This window comes from Nematostella vectensis, chromosome 7 (assembly GCF_932526225.1).
Source record: "Nematostella vectensis chromosome 7, jaNemVect1.1, whole genome shotgun sequence".
Lineage (NCBI taxonomy): Eukaryota > Metazoa > Cnidaria > Anthozoa > Actiniaria > Edwardsiidae > Nematostella > Nematostella vectensis.
The window spans coordinates 10,014,925-10,032,299 of record NC_064040.1 but is presented as its reverse complement, the minus strand read 5'-3'; the positions used below and the strand labels follow the sequence as shown (position 1 = coordinate 10,032,299).

At 41.4% G+C, this 17,375-nt stretch overlaps 2 protein-coding genes and 1 long non-coding RNA gene across 3 annotated transcripts in view; 2 read left to right on the top strand and 1 right to left on the bottom strand.

Annotated features, from left to right (window-relative positions):
• Nucleotides 1-864: 864 nt before the first annotated feature.
• Nucleotides 865-7,458, top strand: LOC5518927 (dynein axonemal light chain 1). The gene is made up of 10 exons (XM_001638799.3): nt 865-1,224; nt 1,318-1,356; nt 1,615-1,724; nt 2,711-2,766; nt 2,981-3,036; nt 3,135-3,224; nt 4,881-4,934; nt 5,174-5,210; nt 5,679-5,765; nt 6,053-7,458. The coding sequence occupies exons 1-10, from the start codon at nt 1,222-1,224 to the stop codon at nt 6,100-6,102; spliced, it is 582 nt and encodes a 193-aa protein (XP_001638849.1). The 5' UTR covers nt 865-1,221; the 3' UTR covers nt 6,103-7,458.
• Nucleotides 7,459-8,059: 601 nt separating this feature from the next.
• Nucleotides 8,060-17,375, bottom strand: part of LOC5518928 (ral GTPase-activating protein subunit beta) — a 34,206-nt gene continuing 24,890 nt past the window's right edge. The window contains exons 16-25 of the mRNA XM_048730049.1: nt 17,086-17,177; nt 14,375-14,502; nt 14,006-14,093; nt 13,488-13,579; nt 12,307-12,379; nt 11,189-11,365; nt 10,093-10,814; nt 9,182-9,406; nt 8,530-8,646; nt 8,060-8,418 (exon numbers count right to left, since the gene is read on the bottom strand). Coding sequence (XP_048586006.1) covers nt 8,304-8,418; nt 8,530-8,646; nt 9,182-9,406; nt 10,093-10,814; nt 11,189-11,365; nt 12,307-12,379; nt 13,488-13,579; nt 14,006-14,093; nt 14,375-14,502; nt 17,086-17,177 — 1,829 coding nt within the window. The 3' untranslated portion in view covers nt 8,060-8,303. The remainder of the gene's footprint in view (nt 8,419-8,529; nt 8,647-9,181; nt 9,407-10,092; nt 10,815-11,188; nt 11,366-12,306; nt 12,380-13,487; nt 13,580-14,005; nt 14,094-14,374; nt 14,503-17,085; nt 17,178-17,375) is intronic.
• LOC125568258 lies at nt 13,549-14,598 on the top strand. The gene is made up of 2 exons (XR_007312205.1): nt 13,549-13,684; nt 14,021-14,598. It is a non-coding gene; the product is annotated as an uncharacterized LOC125568258 (long non-coding RNA).

The window sequence follows — 17,375 nt, the reverse complement described above, 5'->3', positions numbered from 1 at the left end:
ACGTTTTGCCTCTCAGTTAATTGGCTTCACAAGTGTAGCAAAATAATTATGACTTTATCTCACATCCGAAAATAACTGCAAAATGACATTCTAAGTGCATCGAGAAGATTAAAAATATGTGTACTCCCCTAGGACATTTAATCTTCAAAGAAAACAACGATTTTCCAAATAAACGGGAGCAAAATCAAATGATTTGCTGAATATCAGCTGTCAGTGCTATTAAAACATTATTATTGTTAGGCAGTAGCAGGAGGTGGGGCACGTGACCCCCCCCCCCCAATATTTAAAAAAAATTAAAAATTAGAAGGAAATGACAAGTTGGGGGGGGGGGGGGGGGCTATGCCCCCCATCGTTTATGTATCGTGCTCCCCCCTAATAATTCAAGGCCTGCTTCGGCTATGGTTGTGCATATTATCACACATGTGATTGGCCAGTTTGAAGTCTCGTCTTTCATTACGACGCTAAAAAAAGTACGTTTCTACATTTCAAAACACAGGGTTTGTCAGAGTTCATATCTACTGCAGGTGCAATTGTATGACTCAATGGAGCATAAGATAGCTAGCTCTCTTAAAATTTCATGATTGGTGCAGACAACCCCCAGCATGCATTTCTCTCCCGGTGACCCTTCCTCCAACTCCTTCTGGATACCCCGGACACACTTCCCTCCCCCTCCCCCTAAGTGATAAGATATCTCATGCTCTCTTGGTATTTTCTTTTCTTTTACGAACACTAAAATCTCAGAACACCGTTAAGAACATATACAAATATAAGAACGTAGCCTGCATACAGGCTGTCCATTTTTTTTTCCGGAAATAGGGATTTCGGGTTTGGGATTCCTATGGCGCGCGGGAAATCTGATCTTCATCGCCTCTGTTTGCTCGCGCAACTAATATTGGCTATTCTAGCTGGGCTAACTAACCTCGGCTTCTCTGTTTTTCACGCAAATAGGGCCTGTTTAGCAGGCTAATAAAAAAACGGCGTAGTACGTAACTGAGATCGCTCGGGCTACCTGTTGCAAAGTTGATACAATAAATAACGGAGTTTCTTATTGGCTGGCATAAGATAAACCAATCAAAACCGTTTGATCATTTTGTCGTTTCCCATGATCCCCTTCGTTATTCCCATGGTGATCGCCATCTTGGATCTACACAAGACCAGTAACAACTTTGTTTTTGTCAAACTAAAGCTGAAAGTTCCTTCATTTTAACCGACAAAACAACAATGGTGAGTGAGGTTGTGTAACTGCATTTTTTTCTAATTTGCTAAGTTTTTTTTTTCATCTAAAAGCTAACATTTTTTCGTGAATCCTTTGTTTAGTCCAAAGGGACTACAATCAAGGATGCCCTGAGCAAATGGGTAAGTTATGGTTTGTTTTGTCGCCATTTATTATTTTGTTATATTATATCTATCAACAACTACTTTTATTCTTCCGACAGTAAGGGACCAATTTTGCCAAAATAAATAATTCCTTTTTATATTATTCTGCAAACATCGCAGATTAAATCGTAAACTGAAGTTCCGTTGTTAACCTTCGATAATCAAGTAAATTTACCGGAGTTACCGATTTTCTAATAACGAAAACAAAATGTTGGTGTTGTTTATTGATATTCTTAGGAGGAAAAAAATGGAGCGAAGGCGTCAGAGTCAAAAGAGATCAAACTTATTGCCCAAATGCCTCCTGTAGAAAAGATGGATGCCTCCCTGTCTACTTTGTCAAATTGCGAGTAAGTTTGAAAAAAAAACCCTGCAGTTATATGTCACGTCAACAGGCCTGGATTGGTAGAACATGATTTACACCTATTTCAGAAAACTCTATTAGTGCAAATGGCGAATGACAGTTCTAAGATAGATAAAAACCTGACATTTACCATTGGCCATTTGCACTTGTTTATTTTTTTTCTAAAAAAAGTGCAGGGGTTTTATTAAGTTTCAGAGTAGGCAGTGCAGATTGGTGAGTAGGGGATGGAAGATATTTTTTATTAGTTCAAATAAAACTTAAATCAAAATTTAAAAAAATAGTGGAAAGAATGGTGGTTCCGCCGGCCAGGGGCCAAATGAAACTTAGATCAACTAAGATTCAAAGTAGTCCCTACTATAGCTCTCTATTATGATAGGACTGCTTGATATTCCTGGCAGTGTCACATCAATTTCAGCATGACATTTCATCATTTCATCATTTGAATGTGTGCACTGCAATTGTGTTGGTGCAATCTTAGGTCTAAATTACCCTATCATATATATCATATATATCAGTATTAGCAGTATTGTGGGGTGTAAAGAATCGGCCAGCAACATTGGCTGGTAGTCTTATTTTCAATGACACAGTGTTTACATGTTTACATGCTATAATATAAATTTTGTTGAGCACTCTTGAACAAGACTTGCAGGGAGCTGCATGTGAAACCCATTTGATAATGTCATATGTTTAAATATGCTACTAATTGTAACATTCAATTTTACATTTTGTAAAGTTGTTTGTGATAATGTTAAGTTACTTCAAAAGGACTTAAGAGTGGTCTTGGCCCCATGTCATGCTACTAGAAGTCAATTTTGCAAATCTTGCACCCTTCTCTTTGACATCTTGTAAAATATGGGATTGAACTATGTGTGAAGTCTGTTTTTCCTTCCATCATATGTAGTCAGTGGTAGTTCTTAAGCAAGAAATATAAGTAAAATGTCCATGTTTCACTTATACTCTCCACTTTTTCAGAAAGCTATCACTCTCAACCAATTGCATTGAAAAGATTGCAAATCTCAATGGTCTAAGTAAGTGAATAACATCATCCACCGCTAAAGATATATTCCAACTAACCAGTAGATTTTTTTAACAGTAAAGCCAGTAGATAGTATTTAATTTAGATTATTATTCTATGTTTGTCAAAGGTTGTCCCAATCCCCCCATCTCTCTTTCCTTTTTTGTACTTCAAGTCTTTTGTACTGTGTCTAGTTGAATAACCTAAATCTCACTTTTGCTTCATAGAAAATCTGAAAGTCCTATCATTAGGACGAAACAACATTAAAAATCTTAACGGCCTGGTGGGTGCTACTAGCTTACATTACTGAATTGAGATGTATTTGAATCATACAATTAGTTTCCAGTATTTTCTGTAGTAATCTTTATTGTAACCTCCTAGGAAGCTGTAGCTGACACTCTTGAAGAGCTGTGGATTTCTTACAACAATATAGAGAAACTCAAGGGAGTTGGTGTGTTGAAAAAACTCAAGGTATTCAAATTTTTCATTAGAATACCTGCAAAGCAGATACAGGTTCTCACTTCATGTTCGTAAATCAGTGCAAAGGAGAATTACAACAGTTCCTTTCTGGCATTACATGTTTCTTTCTGCATTTTGGAACCAGCACATTTTGAATGCAGTGGTGGAATGTGGTATAGGGGTAGCGATGTTATACAAGGATTATAATTTATTTTCAAAAATAATCTATCGAAAAATACATTAAAATTTTTTTTGTTTCTTTCTCTGTTCTAAACAGACTGGTAGTTTGCCTTAATACTTTTCAAAAGGTACAGGCGATCAGTTAAAACCACTCATTCTGTTGTGACTTGCTAAAACAACATCACTAAGGCTAAGTTGAAACGTCGTATCATCCATGAGCTGTATTCAATGCAAATGTATGCAAAGAAGTGAATTAATCGACTCAATTCATTTGCATACATTTGCATTGAACTTAACCTAAGCGCAAATGTGCTACGTTATTTAACACACATTTGACCCTCGGTCATGATGCATTTTGTATCAAATTTCCGTTAAACGTTCCAGATAAGTCACAAAAAACATACTGTAAAACATCGCTCTCAGTTTTATCGTGCAGAGGGTGTGTGATTTTAACGTGTCCTTCTTGTGTACCTGTGTAGACAAATAAAAAATAAAAAAAAGAACAAAGTATTTTACAACTTATGAACCTATTACCCATTTAACACTTTTTCTGTGTGTGTGTAAACTTGCAGTCATCCTGGACTTGTCACGCTATGTGGCGATTGATGGGGCTACTTCTAGCGTGACGAGTCCAGACGACCATGAGGTTACGAAGCTGGCGCTGTTGTGTATTTGTAACTGTAATTGTATTTGCTCGCTTAGATGCAGCCTTATACGGTGAGGATAAATCTTAAAGAACAGGACTTTTTGGAGTATAAACAATTAGAGAAGTAGTCATTTGCTCTTGACTTATTCGATATCGCTACTGAAAAAAACAAACAGATTTTTTGAAAATAATTTGTAATCCTTGTATTACATCCTTACCCCCCCCCCCCCCCCCCCCCCTATATCCACCTTCACCCCTGGTTTTGCCAGTTCTGCTGGTTCCGCCAGTTCCTCCTTTTAGTAATGCCGGTTCCTTCCCCTCTCTGCTTTGATTTTCACCTGCACATAAGCTCTATTACATATACATCAGCCTGCTTCTCTGTATCCATCTCTTTCTCGGCTAGGAGGGTTTTCATACCTGTCAACTCTCCCGCATTAGGCGGGAGTCTCAAGATTTTGGACTTCTTCTCCCGCTTTCCCGCATTGAGCACCAAATCTCCCGCTTTTTAGCGTTTTTTATCACATCCGAAAAATTATTCTATAGAAAATCGTCATTTTGCCTATTTTCTATTAAAATATTTAAAACAATTCCCTTGCGCAGCGCAATTTATCTAACACCTTCATGAGATCTATAAGTGGATTTGTTCGCAAAAGCTTTCTTTACGGCAAACACCTGCAAAGTATATGCCCACCCCTCCCCCAAAAAAATGAATATACCCCACCCCTCCCCCCAAAAAGTTCTCAAGCCTTGAGATTTTCGGAGGTTGGGTTTTGGATGAATTAATTTTTGGTTTCTTAAGGAATCAACTGATAATCATGTATCGTACCAATTTCCTTTTTCAGGTTTTGTACATGTCTAATAATTCTGTCAAGGCTTGGGAAGAGTTTACAAAACTGGTATGTCAATAGAATATTTGTTTTTTTATGATCATTTCATTGCCTAAGCTTAGTACTAATGAAACACAGTGATGAAAGATTTCTGTAACAATAGTGTTATCCTTCAGATTCACCAGGAAAAAAGGCATTTTGAAATTTAAAAAAAATGGATTTACTAATGAATCTATATAAATAGATATGTAAAACGCAATATGTATTTTACAGCACCATATGCTTGACATTTAAAAATTCCTTTCTAGGGTGAACTCCCTGCACTTGAGGATTTGCTTTTTATTGGTAAGTGATTGTTATGCCTAGTGCACACTAGCAACATAACAACATAACGACATGGGCACGCGCACTATGTTTAGCCCTACATAACGACATGGACATAATGACATTATGTCGCTATGTCCATGTCGTTATGTCGAAGTTAAGAGTGCGCGCGCCCATGTCGTTATGTTCATATGTCAGTAGTGTGCACTAGGCATTAGAGAAAAAAATGGTATAAGTATATTGCTAAAGTTGTTTATTGCTCGTTTGATACTCATAAAGCTCTATGGGGTAATGAATGGACACATGGATTCTATGAGTGCAACCCTCTTAAAATAGTTGTATTTAGAAATAATATGACCATCATTGAATAGCAGCCGCAGTAATATTTTTCTCATTTAGGAGTCACTTTTACCTTGGAAAGCATGTTCACAAATCAAAAATAGACCCTTGTGACCCTATGCAGTATTTATCATATGTGTTTGTACACAGGTAACCCACTTGAAGAGAAACATTCATCTGATGGAGACTGGCGTGGGGAAGCTACTAAGAGGCTCCCGAAATTGAAGAAGTTAGATGGTGGGTGGCTTGTTAAAATAATTGATTTACACTCCTTATTAGGCAATCTTAGAGGAAAAAGACATAGTTGAGGCTGAGGCATTTTATTGGGTGTACTTAAATACATGGCCGAAATTATTTTGTTGTGGGGCTTTCAATAAATATTTTTTAATAAAACCACTGCACATGGCCACTATGTTCACCTTCTTTAATACACTCAAAGTATAACCGTTAGGCTTCCAGCATTCCTGTTACAATATTATTTTTGCAGCAATAGAAAGAAATCTCTATTTTGTTGTTGCTTTAAGGTGTGCCAATCGTCAAGGAGGAGGAAGGGGATGAGGAGGAAGACTCCTGATAGGTGGGGCAATCCCCCTACACCCTTCATGTAATATAGTGTACCATAGAAGAACTTTTGCAGACCGCTAGGTGCCATTTAAGCCATTATTCGATGGCCTGGCATGCTCTAATCTGCAAACCATTTGATAAGAAACATCACAACATGGATTGCTAAATTGTATGAATCCTTAAACACTCTTATTAATGATAGAGTAGTAAATGATTTTTTAAAAATAAACGTTGTTCTTGAAAGTGATACTGGTACATTTAGATATACCATCATTGCACGTGGTACAGGATACCAAAGCCTAATTTGTAACCTAAGGAGATCTCACCCAGGGCTTGAGATGATAGGTGGATTTGCTTGGATCTGCTGTAATTTAGGCGACTGCTGCTCTACATTTGTCCTTATGATCCTCTGGTGCCCAGGGGGCGTACGTACATCCTCCCTCGGCTGCCCAAAATGTGGGTCTTTTTAAGGCCTCTCGCAGGTAGCCTGCGTAGCTGCTCAAGGGAAGGGGAAGGCCGTGCGCACGCTTTTTCTTCTTTCACCCTCTGTCCCTCTCCATTGAACCGCTACGCAGGCCATCTTGCGTGTAATTGTTTTAAAAAAATTTGTTTAAATATCAAGCCTGTTTAGTAGCCCATAGTTTTAGGGGTTTAGTACATAATCGAAAAAACTATAGTTGTAAACCATAGGTAGCCCAAGCATGATGTTAGTGAACTGCAATGTACTTTAGGGCTTGTTACATATTATTGTTATTATTATTGTAGTGCTTACTTGTATCTCTGACTCACCTGTAATCCAGTCTATACTGCGAAAGGTTGAATTAAACTTATTATTATTATTATTATTATTATTATAGGGGATTTTTATACCTCAAACTTTATAAGAAATTCTCACTAAAATTGTACGAAACAGATCATGCGGTTATTCCGTGTTGTCCTTGATGCTAATGTGAAGTTTAAAGAATCTACCTTCAATCCACTGGAGAGGTGAATTGGAGGTAGATTTCGTGAGTTTCGGGCAGTTTTATTGAGAATTTCTTATAAATTTTGAAGTATAAAAATCCCCTATATAATAAGCCCTAACTATAGTATATTGCAGTCCACTAACATGCTTGGGCTACCTGTGTGTCAACCCCCCCAATTGCCATATATGTGGTCAGTCCCTCCTTCTCATATACCCCTAACTACTGTAAACACTTTTTTTGAAGCCAAACTTTTAATTACCGCCCCTCCTGACACAAAATACAGCTCATGAAATATTATTAGATTCTTTATTAAGATCTTGGTCAGTATATGTACATACATATTTTATAAGTTTAATAACTTGATTGAATATTTTCATGGTTCAAATATAGTTGCCACTTAATTTGTATTCTTTCATTCTTCTATAATGACAAAGATACTTAAATGGGTCCCTACTAAATTAATATCACAATTAACATGAGTGCATCAAACACAGCCAAATTTGTTGTTGCTTGTTCCGTCTCGTTTGGGAATAGCACGTAGTCAATCGACCGTCTAAACCAATCATGGCTTTTGTCGTGTGATGAGCCATTTGACTGCACACAGCAAGGGAATTGATTGGTCACGGTGGTAAACACCACTAAAACAATCATACAACCTTGGGATCGCCCCATGACAGGTTCTCCAATAGGGTTCTGGATTCCGGATTCCATGTGGGTTTTTTCTCGTGGATTCCGGATTCCAGCAGCATGGATTCCGGATTCCATATCTCATTTTTTAATGGATTCCGGATTCCATATCTCATTTTTTCATGGATTCCGGATTCCATATCTCATTTTTTCATGGATTCCGGATCCCATATCCCATTTTTTCATGGATTCCGGATTCCGGATTACCTGTCATGGGGCGATTGGGAGCACCTGCAAAGTACGCTGGATCCTCGAGCATGCTTATCAGGTACCAAAAGGGTTCTTGTGTATCCCCTGTTGGGATTCCTGTTGAGATGTCTGCTTCGTCCAGCCAAACGATCCCACAATCCACCGCCCTAGACCCATTCTCCCACTCGTTTTGCAAATGGTGAACCACCTATCGTTCTTGTAACTGTCTTTCAAGGGATGACAAGGGATGACAAAATGCTGTTGTCTGCTGGCTTTATTAATATTGCAGGCGTTTGTCAGGCCTACAATTGCATCGTTTTTGTATCATGTCGTATATAAATTAAACTGGCTAAGACGCCCACATTTCGTTTTAGTCTCCTTGGTTAAACAAAGACACGTAAAACTCTGGTATAGACATCTCGCGGCGGTATTTCTTGACAATGTCTTGTATCTTCAATTTACGACAGACTTTGGGAGGGGAGTATCTGTAGAGAAAAGATTTTGAAATGCGTTCAGTGTTCGACCTAAGGATACATTTAGTTCTTCCAGTGCGCAACCCAGGCTCCTAGATAGCTTTGGAGTGTATTGTTACTCACGTGTCAATTTCTAGTCGTCTGCGGTGAAAGATGTTGATTGCCGTCTGACGAACCATACTCCCCAAAGCACGACGACTTACGACCATACCGTCCACGAGGGGACCCCCCACGGGAGACCTACACAATATACATACATAAGTACATAAATAAGAGCAATTCACCAAATACATATTTTAACTCCGACCGCCCATAAGAAGCTATAAGACCAGGCATACTCAGCTGATAAAGATTCTCAAGAAAATACATTTCTGAGTGACGACAACCGAAAGTGGATTATTTTTTATGGTATTGCAATGCTATCAGGCAATATGTTTTAAAGCTGCATTGTCACCAGTTTACTTCCGGTCGATTACGGAAACTGAATTTTTTTTTTTTTTACGGAGACGGAAAAATATTTCAAAATAGTGAAAGCAGTGTGTCTATTGGAAGTTTCTTTGAGGATGTGATTGATAATTGAGAACGGATGGCCTGTTAAATAGCGGGGATTCTAATAGATTTTATTGTCTTTTAACGGTTGGGGTTTCTGCGGACCTCCGGAAGTAAACCTGGTGATAATGCGGCTTTGAGTATGCGTGCTGGAGCTCCAGCCCATTCCTCCCGCAGTATTACTGATTGCGCCTGAGCTGAGCTTTTTAGTGTGTGGCTTACTTACCTAATGGTAGAGCGGATGTGGACGCGGTAAAGACCGCTCTTGAGCGAATTAAGAAAGATGACTACAGTGTCCTTTTCTACCAGGCCTGTTGACGAGGTTCCAAAGTCCATCTCCATCAACAGGTCGTCCACAGGCAAGCAGGCGTGGTCGCTGAACTGCTCCAGCCACGTGACAATGACGTTTACTTCCGCTGAAGTATTGTGCGGGCTTACCTTGGTGGGTTTGCTGTAAAGAAAGGTCATGTGCTCAGTGTCGTGTTTTTATTGTGCGGGCCTTTAGCCCTGTGCAAACAGCGCCAATATTGCTGGCCAAAACGCTGTTTTAAAGGGGCAGTGTCATAGTAAGAGCTTTGCAATATCTTTTTGGCCCGGATACAATGAATTTCAGTCAAATTCTAATATTGACTTAACAATGAGCCTTTGGTACACGTGGAAGACTTAAATTCAAAGGAAATGACCACAAACTGTCAATAAACATAGTTTTCAATAAAAAAAATTGCATATTATTTTAACAAGGCATTGACAGCTTGAAGTTCAACTGTTAATATACAATTAAAAGCCTACAATAAACACTGACTCCAGACATGCGCAGTACCATGACGCTGACCCTTTAAGTACGTTTAGATAATAAAGCATAAGCGACTCGTTGTCAATAGAGATGACATTTCATGTTTCACCGTATTACTGTCATAACACCTTTTACTTGCGTGCGATATCATTGTTCGCCAAGCTGAGGGAAAGAACAAACTGCACTTCAATTTTGATCTCCAACATGAGGGGATGATTGCAAGTGAACAATAAAAAACAGCCTTGGCACGGAAATACTGCCACATCAACGTCAATCACCTTCTCCACCGCCGCCACAAACCCTACAGCACAACTTATTTTATTTGTTTTTTAAAAAAATCATACCTTTCGCTTATGTCCGAAAATCGCCCAGTCCGACCCTCAAACGCGGCGAATCCGTCGGACGACTGACGAGCCAGAGGTTGTCTTAGCTCCATACTACTAGTACTGCTACTCTTAATCTCCAAGCTCCCCATACTGCCCGAGCGCGCACGCCGATGACCAGTCGGGGGCTCATCGGCTTCCTCCGTCTCCTCCTCGGATGTCTCCGCCTTAACAATCATTCTACGAAACCGCTGATACTGCGGTAGCAGTGCAGGCGCGACGAAGGCGACCTCGCTGCGAATGTCTGCGTAATAGAGAATCTGATTCACCTCCTTGTCGACGCTTTCCGGCTCCACGATCGCGACGTTTTCGTCCAGGGACTGTGGTCGCGCGAGTTCTGGGTGACTTACGGCTGTAATAGACGCGGCTCGAGTTGCAGTCACGTCATCTTCGGAGCTTATTCGTGCCATTAAACGGTCTCGGACGAATATGCCCTCGTCGTCGGAGCTCGGAGTGTACTCGTCGTGTCCCATGGTGGAAGTGCTGCTTGTGATCGTTGACATGCTGCTAGCGCCAAGACCTGCACCACCCCTCCCCACCAAATGGCTTCTTTCGCGCGTCGAGGTTCGTACCCAGGCTCTCTCTACGTTCCCAGTCCACCCAGGGTGCGTCTCGATATCTACAGGCCACCCAAGTGAGAGTAGGAACTCGACAAATACTTTGCCGTGTTTACAGGTGTTGAGCTGAAAGGTGAGGCACTGATTTGACAGTCTGTTCAATTAGTATAAATGTTAAATAGGGCCAAACATAGAGAAGGGTTGAGTGTTGGGTGGTGAAATCAATTCGTTCCCATCAAATTTAATACCCGTATAATACCCTTATAAACCAGGTTGTATTCCTCGACTAGTAATCGCAAGTTCTCAATAAAATCACAAGGTTTTTTTACGTATCGTGAAATCAATTCAAAAGAACTTACTATATAATCTGAGCTGACGTTCGCACACAAATACAAAAAAGTCCCGAAGAACTAATGGATGTGAAAAGATCCCTTCTTTGAAGGACATTCTGTATGAAAAAACTCACTGATAGAAAAGCAGGGGTTACACAGCTCGAGTACCTCGTTTTCGAGAATAGCATCAGCCTCGTTCTGATCAGCCTTGACGTAAAACACAAAGACAGTATCCTGGACTCGCGTTGGAAGCCTGTCTAGATCACGAAGAGCGGCCTGGAACCCAGCTCGTGACGAGTCGAGTGCTACGAGTGACGCGTCGTCGAATGAGTTGTTCGGGTTACCCTGCAACGCGAGACACAAAAACAAACGGTTCGGGTTCAGCAGCCTGGGTAAGGTAAGGGCCCCAATTCTAGCAGCCGAAAACAGCTAATGTACGGGATATAAGAAATAAGATAAAGTGTTCTTTGATTCGCCTCTGGCATATGAATATGTAGCCTCTTCCGCAGGCGTCTCGAGTGGAAAAAGGTTCTTTTCGAATTCGGGCTTCCTGTGGCGTATTCAAGAAGGGCCTGGGTTAGTGTTCATTTCTCCCCCTCCCCTCTTCCGGTTCCGGTTCAACTCGCCACAGGAACCCAATTCATAAAAATACTGTAAAATTAGAAAATCACTCGAGATGCCTGCGGAGGAGGCTAATGTGTATGGTTGAGTTTGAAAAAGCTTTGACTGCGACTTTGAGTACTGGACAAACAGTAGACGGGGGTGCTCGACCTATCTTTTAGGGTATAAAATTCTTACCAACTGCTATCTCTTAGGGGGTGTTTTAGGATTTTTCCGATTCTGCTATTTTTAAGGGGTTTTCATGCCCGGGGAAGAATATTACCGATTCTGCTATCTTTTAAGGTGTTTACAATAAAACACCTGTCAACTGTCAACTGATCGGTTGATACTTCTGGACTTATTGTCGGTAACATAATCATACAGGATCCGTCAGCCAATTAAAACGGGCATTGTTTTTTTAAAGCTATTTCTTCTTAAACCACACCCAATGTGCTATTACTTAAGGCAAAGAATCGTTGTTTACCACGCCCTTAGTGCCTTTAGGGTTAAAATTGATTTTGCTGTCGAGCACCTCCGTCTGTTTTTCTCGAAGTCCCGTCCTCCCACCCCGGGATCGCTCGACTGCAAAAAAGCGCCAGTACTTTACCGCTGACACAATGGCCTGTGAACGAGATTGAGCGAATCCTGGCTATGCGCTTGATTAATAATCATAATATTCTCCTCACCTCCAGAGCATCTAGTGTAAGTAAACCAAGGTGTGACAGCAGCAGGCGAGAGGCGTAGAAGTTTTCAACAGGTCTGTGCGACAGAAACAATATCACACAATATTACTGTGAATTCCAATCCACCTACAATAACATCACAGATCCATTCTATTCTGGAGCATGAAATAGTGCACCATTTCAGAATGAAACAAAACGGACGTCACTGCAGTTTAAAATTTTCTACGAATTCTGCCGGCGATTTCGAGTAACTAAACCATTTTCTGACTTCCGTCATTCAAAGTCCTTGAAGCGTTTCCATTGGCTAGCACTGAAATGGTTTCAAATCACGCCACCTCTCCGCAAAGCGCTGACCAATCAAAAGCACCAAATGCAATTCCGTTAGTTTGAATGACGGAAGCCAGAGAGCGGTTTGGGAATTGACGGGAATTCAGAGAATATAAAAAATCGCGGCAAAACTGTGCATAATGAGGGCCGCAGGACATGTTAAAGCCGCATTGTCACCAGTTTACTTCCGGTCGATAACATAAAGCCGCACTGTCACCAGTTTACTTCCGGTCGATTAAGTAAAGCCGAATTATCACCAGTTTACTTCCGGTCGATTACATAAAGCCGAATTATCACCAGTTTACTTCCGGTCGATTACGTAAAGCCGAATTATCACCAGTTTACTTCCGGTCGGTTACTTAAAGCCGCATTGTCACCAGTTTACTTCCGGTCGATTACTTAAAGCCGCATTATCACCAGTTTACTTCCGGTAGATTACGTAAAGCCGCATTATTACCAGTTTACTACCGGTCGATTACGTAAAGCCGCATTATCACCAGTTTACTTCCGGTCGATTACTTAAAGCCGCATTGTCATCAGTTTACTTCCGGTCAATTACGTAAAGCCGCATTATCACCAGTTTACTTCCGGTCGATTACTAAAAGCCGCATTGTCACCAGTTTACTTCCGGTCGATTACGTAATAATCTCCGATAATTTTTAACGGAAAACGCGAAAAATATTTCAAAATATTGAAGGCAGTGTGTTTATTGGAAGTTTCTTTGAGGATGTGATTGATAATTTAGATCGGATGGCCTGTTAAATATCTCGGATTCTAATAGATTCTTTTGTTTTTTAACGGTTGAGGTTTCCGTCGGACCTTCGGAAGTAAACTGGTGACAATGCGGCTTTAAGTACCTTGGGGGCTTGCTCTCGGTGTCTGCGCTTGGGTACTTCAGCTCGGACATCTCTTTCTCTGCCTTGGCCTGGACAACACTCTCATGCTCGGCCTAAACAGGAATCAACTTGTCAATCAAAACAACAATGGGTTTGATGGGCTGTCAATCTAAGAAAAAATACCCAAGCGAATTTCACATAGGACATCTGTCAATCAGGTACGTTATTGAATGAGCCAAGTGCAATACGACAAACTTGAAACAAATTATAATTAAACAGAAAGCGTCAGAAATCACTTGACTTGTCGGTCGGCAAATTCGTCGCCCATTTTACTTTCGGGTCATAGCGTTCTTATTTTCCCATTTTCTCATGTACCCGCTGATGTAAAAAGTATTAAAAAGACAATTCTAAGTCAAGAAGGACGATGGTGTATCGGGGACGCATTTCTGTTCAACTCACAGTGATTTGCAGACCTGAAAAATTTGCACTAATTGACAAAATTTGTACTAATTGTCAATCAACATGTCGAACACGTGTACCTGTTTTTGCATCAGCGTGCGCATGTGGTCCTGAACTTCACACAGTTTCTCGTCCAAGATGTTATCAAGCTCTGGAATACTGCGATCACTGCGGCAAACAAACAAACCGGTCAACATAACATATCAGCTTCCTAACATATCCGAACAACAACAATATGTAGTACACTAAAACTATGTTGATTTCCTTTTCACCCCGTATATTTGAACTGAACCCTGACCAACAACAACACCCAGGCAACACTCAGGCAACATCCAGGCACATAGGTAGACGCTAGGATTGCGCGAATCTCGAGAAAACGGGGTATTTGGGTATCGAAAGATAAAACACTATCAGACCCCCCTCCGTATAGGATAACACAGGATACCCACGCTTGTGCAAGTGGCACAGCCTCGGCGGATACCGGGAAGTTTCGGTGCTTGGTGTTCATGCGAGCCTGTGGTGGGTGGGCAAGGGGCGAGGGTCTGCCTGGATTTTCAAGGTGTGCAGCTACGAGATCCTATAACAGAAAGACACGTAAAACCGTAAACAACGTGAAACGTGACGACGTGGACGCGTGAAGCGTGACATTGTTATGTACTAAAGATGACACCCTGAAAAGGGACTGAAATAAAAGTAAAAATGGAGGCTGACACTTGACTGGTAGGTACTGCCCGTGCTCAAAAACACAAGACTAGTTCCAGTACCGCGCGGTTAAACCAGCCATTTTGTTTTGAAATGGCGGCTTTTTACCGGCGAACTGTCACATTTTGGCAAATGCTAAGAAGAAAACTTTATGAATCCCTCATTATCAAAGAAATCTGTCATCTTTTGTACGGTATGGTTTTAATGCTGTTCACATAGTAAAGTCAGCCTTTCGTCTGTTTACTCAAACAATTCAACGATTCTGGTTTTTGCCAGAGCACGCGCTTGCGCATGAGAAGTGTCTGAGTTGCATGAGACGTGCGTGTTTGTTGCGAGAGAAGTGTCTGAGTTGCATAAGATGTACGTATGTTGCATGAGAAGTGTCTGAGTTGCATGAGACGTGCGTGTTTGTTGCGAGAGAAGTGTCTGAGTTGCATGAGACGTGTGTGTTTGTTGCATGAGAAGTGTCTGAGTTGCATGAGACGTGCGTGTTTGTTGCGAGAGAAGTGTCTGAGTTGCATGAGACGTACGTGTTTGTTGCGAGAGAAGTGTCTGAGTTGCATGAGACGTATGTGTTTGTTGCATGAGAAGTGTCTGAGTTGCATGAGACGTACGTGTTTGTTGCAAGAGAAGTGTCTAAGTTGCATGAGACGTACGTGTTTGTTGCGCGAGAAGTGTCTGAGTTGCATGAGACGTACGTGTTTGTTGCGAGAGAAGTGTCTGAGTTGCATGAGAAGTACGTGTTTCTTGCGAGAGAAGTGTCTGAGTTGCATGAGACGTACGTGTTTCTTGCGAGAGAAGTGTCTGAGTTGCATGAGACGTGCGTGTTTGTTGCAAAAGAAGTGTCTGAGTTGCATGAGACGTACGTGTTTCTTGCGAGAGAAGTGTCTGAGTTGCATGAGACGTACGTGTTTCTTGCGAGAGAAGTATCTGAGTTGCATGAGACGTACGTGTTTGTTGCGAGAGAAGTATCTGAGTTGCATGAGACGTACGTGTTTGTTACGGGAGAAGTGTCTGAGTTGCATGAGACGTACGTGTTTGTTGCGAGAGAAGTGTCTGAGTTGCATGAGACGTACGTGTTTGTTGCGAGAGAAGTGTCTGAGTTTCATGAGACGTACGTGTTTCTTGCGAGAGAAGTGTCTGAGTTGCATGAGACGTGCGTGTTTGTTGCGAGAGAAGTGTCTGAGTTTCAAGAGAAGTACGTGTTTCTTGCGAGAGAAGTGTCTAAGTTGCATGAGACGTGCGTGTTTGTTGCGAGAGAAGTGTCTGAGTTGCATGAGACGTACGTGTTCGTTGCGAGAGAAGTATCTATGTTGCATGAGACGTACGTGTTTGTTGCGAGAGAAGTGTCTGAGTTGCATAAGAAGTAAGTGTTTCTTGCGAGAGAAGTGTCTTAGTTGCATGAGACGTACGTGTTTGTTGCAAGAGAAGTGTCTAAGTTGCATGAGACGTACGTGTTTGTTGCAAGAGAAGTGTCTAAGTTTCAAGAGACGTACGTGTTTGTTGCATGAGAAGTGTCTGAGTTGCATGAGACGTACGTGTTTCTTGCGAGAGAAGTGTCTGAGTTGCATGAGACGTACGTGTTTGTTGCATGAGAAGTGTCTAAGTTTCAAGGGAAGTACGTGTTTGTTGCGCGAGAAGTATCTGAGTTGCATGAGAAGTACGTGTTTGTTGCGAGAGAAGTATCTATGTTACATGATACGTACGTGTTTGTTGCATGAAAAGTGTCTGAGTTGCATAAGACGTACGTATGTTACATGATAAGTATCTGAGTTGTATGAGAAGTACGTGTTTCTTGCGAGAGAAGTGTCTGAGTTGCATGAGACGTACGTGTTTGTTGCATGAAAAGTGTCTGAGTTGCATAAGACGTACGTATGTTGCATGATAAGTATCTGAGTTGTATGAGAAGTACGTGTTTCTTGCGAGAGAAGTGTCTGAGTTGCATAAGACGTACGTGTTTGTTGCATGAGAAGTGTCTGAGTTGCATAAGACGTACGTGTTTGTTGCGAGAGAAGTGTCTGAGTTGTATGAGAGGTACGTGTTTGTTGCATGAGAAGTGTCTGAGTTGCATGAGACGTACGTGTTTGTTGCAAGAGAAGTGTCTAAGTTGCATGAGACGTACGTGTTTGTTGCGCGAGAAGTGTCTGAGTTTCATGAGATGTACGTGTTTGTTGCATGAGAAGTGTCTGAGTTGCATGAGACGTACGTGTTTGTTGCGCGAGAAGTGTCTGAGTTTCATGAGACGTACGTGTTTCTTGCGAGAGAAGTGTCTGAGTTGCATGAGACGTGCGTGTTTGTTGCGAGGGAAGTGTCTGAGTCTCAAGAGAAGTACGTGTTTCTTGCGAGAGAAGTGTCTGAGTTGTATGAGAAGTACGTGTTTCTTGCGAGAGAAGTGTCTGAGTTGCATAAGATGTACGTGTTTCTTGCGAGAGAAGTGTCTGAGTCGCAGGAGACGTACATGTTTGTTACGAGAGAAGTGTCTGAGTTGCATGGTCCACACGTGACGACCTGACGGAGACCGCACGATCGCAGAGACTGTGGGAAGAACATCTGCGACAATACATAAACAAACGTAAGTAAACTTGAAGCACTTGGGAATATCACAGAACGGTGTCCCTTTCATGACATCAATGCCACGCTATGCTAGTCATGCTATTCGTGTCACACAATCCGTGTCACGTTTCTCCTATCACATGATTCCTATCACAACATTCCTGTCACGTTATCCCGGTCAACTGATTATGTCAC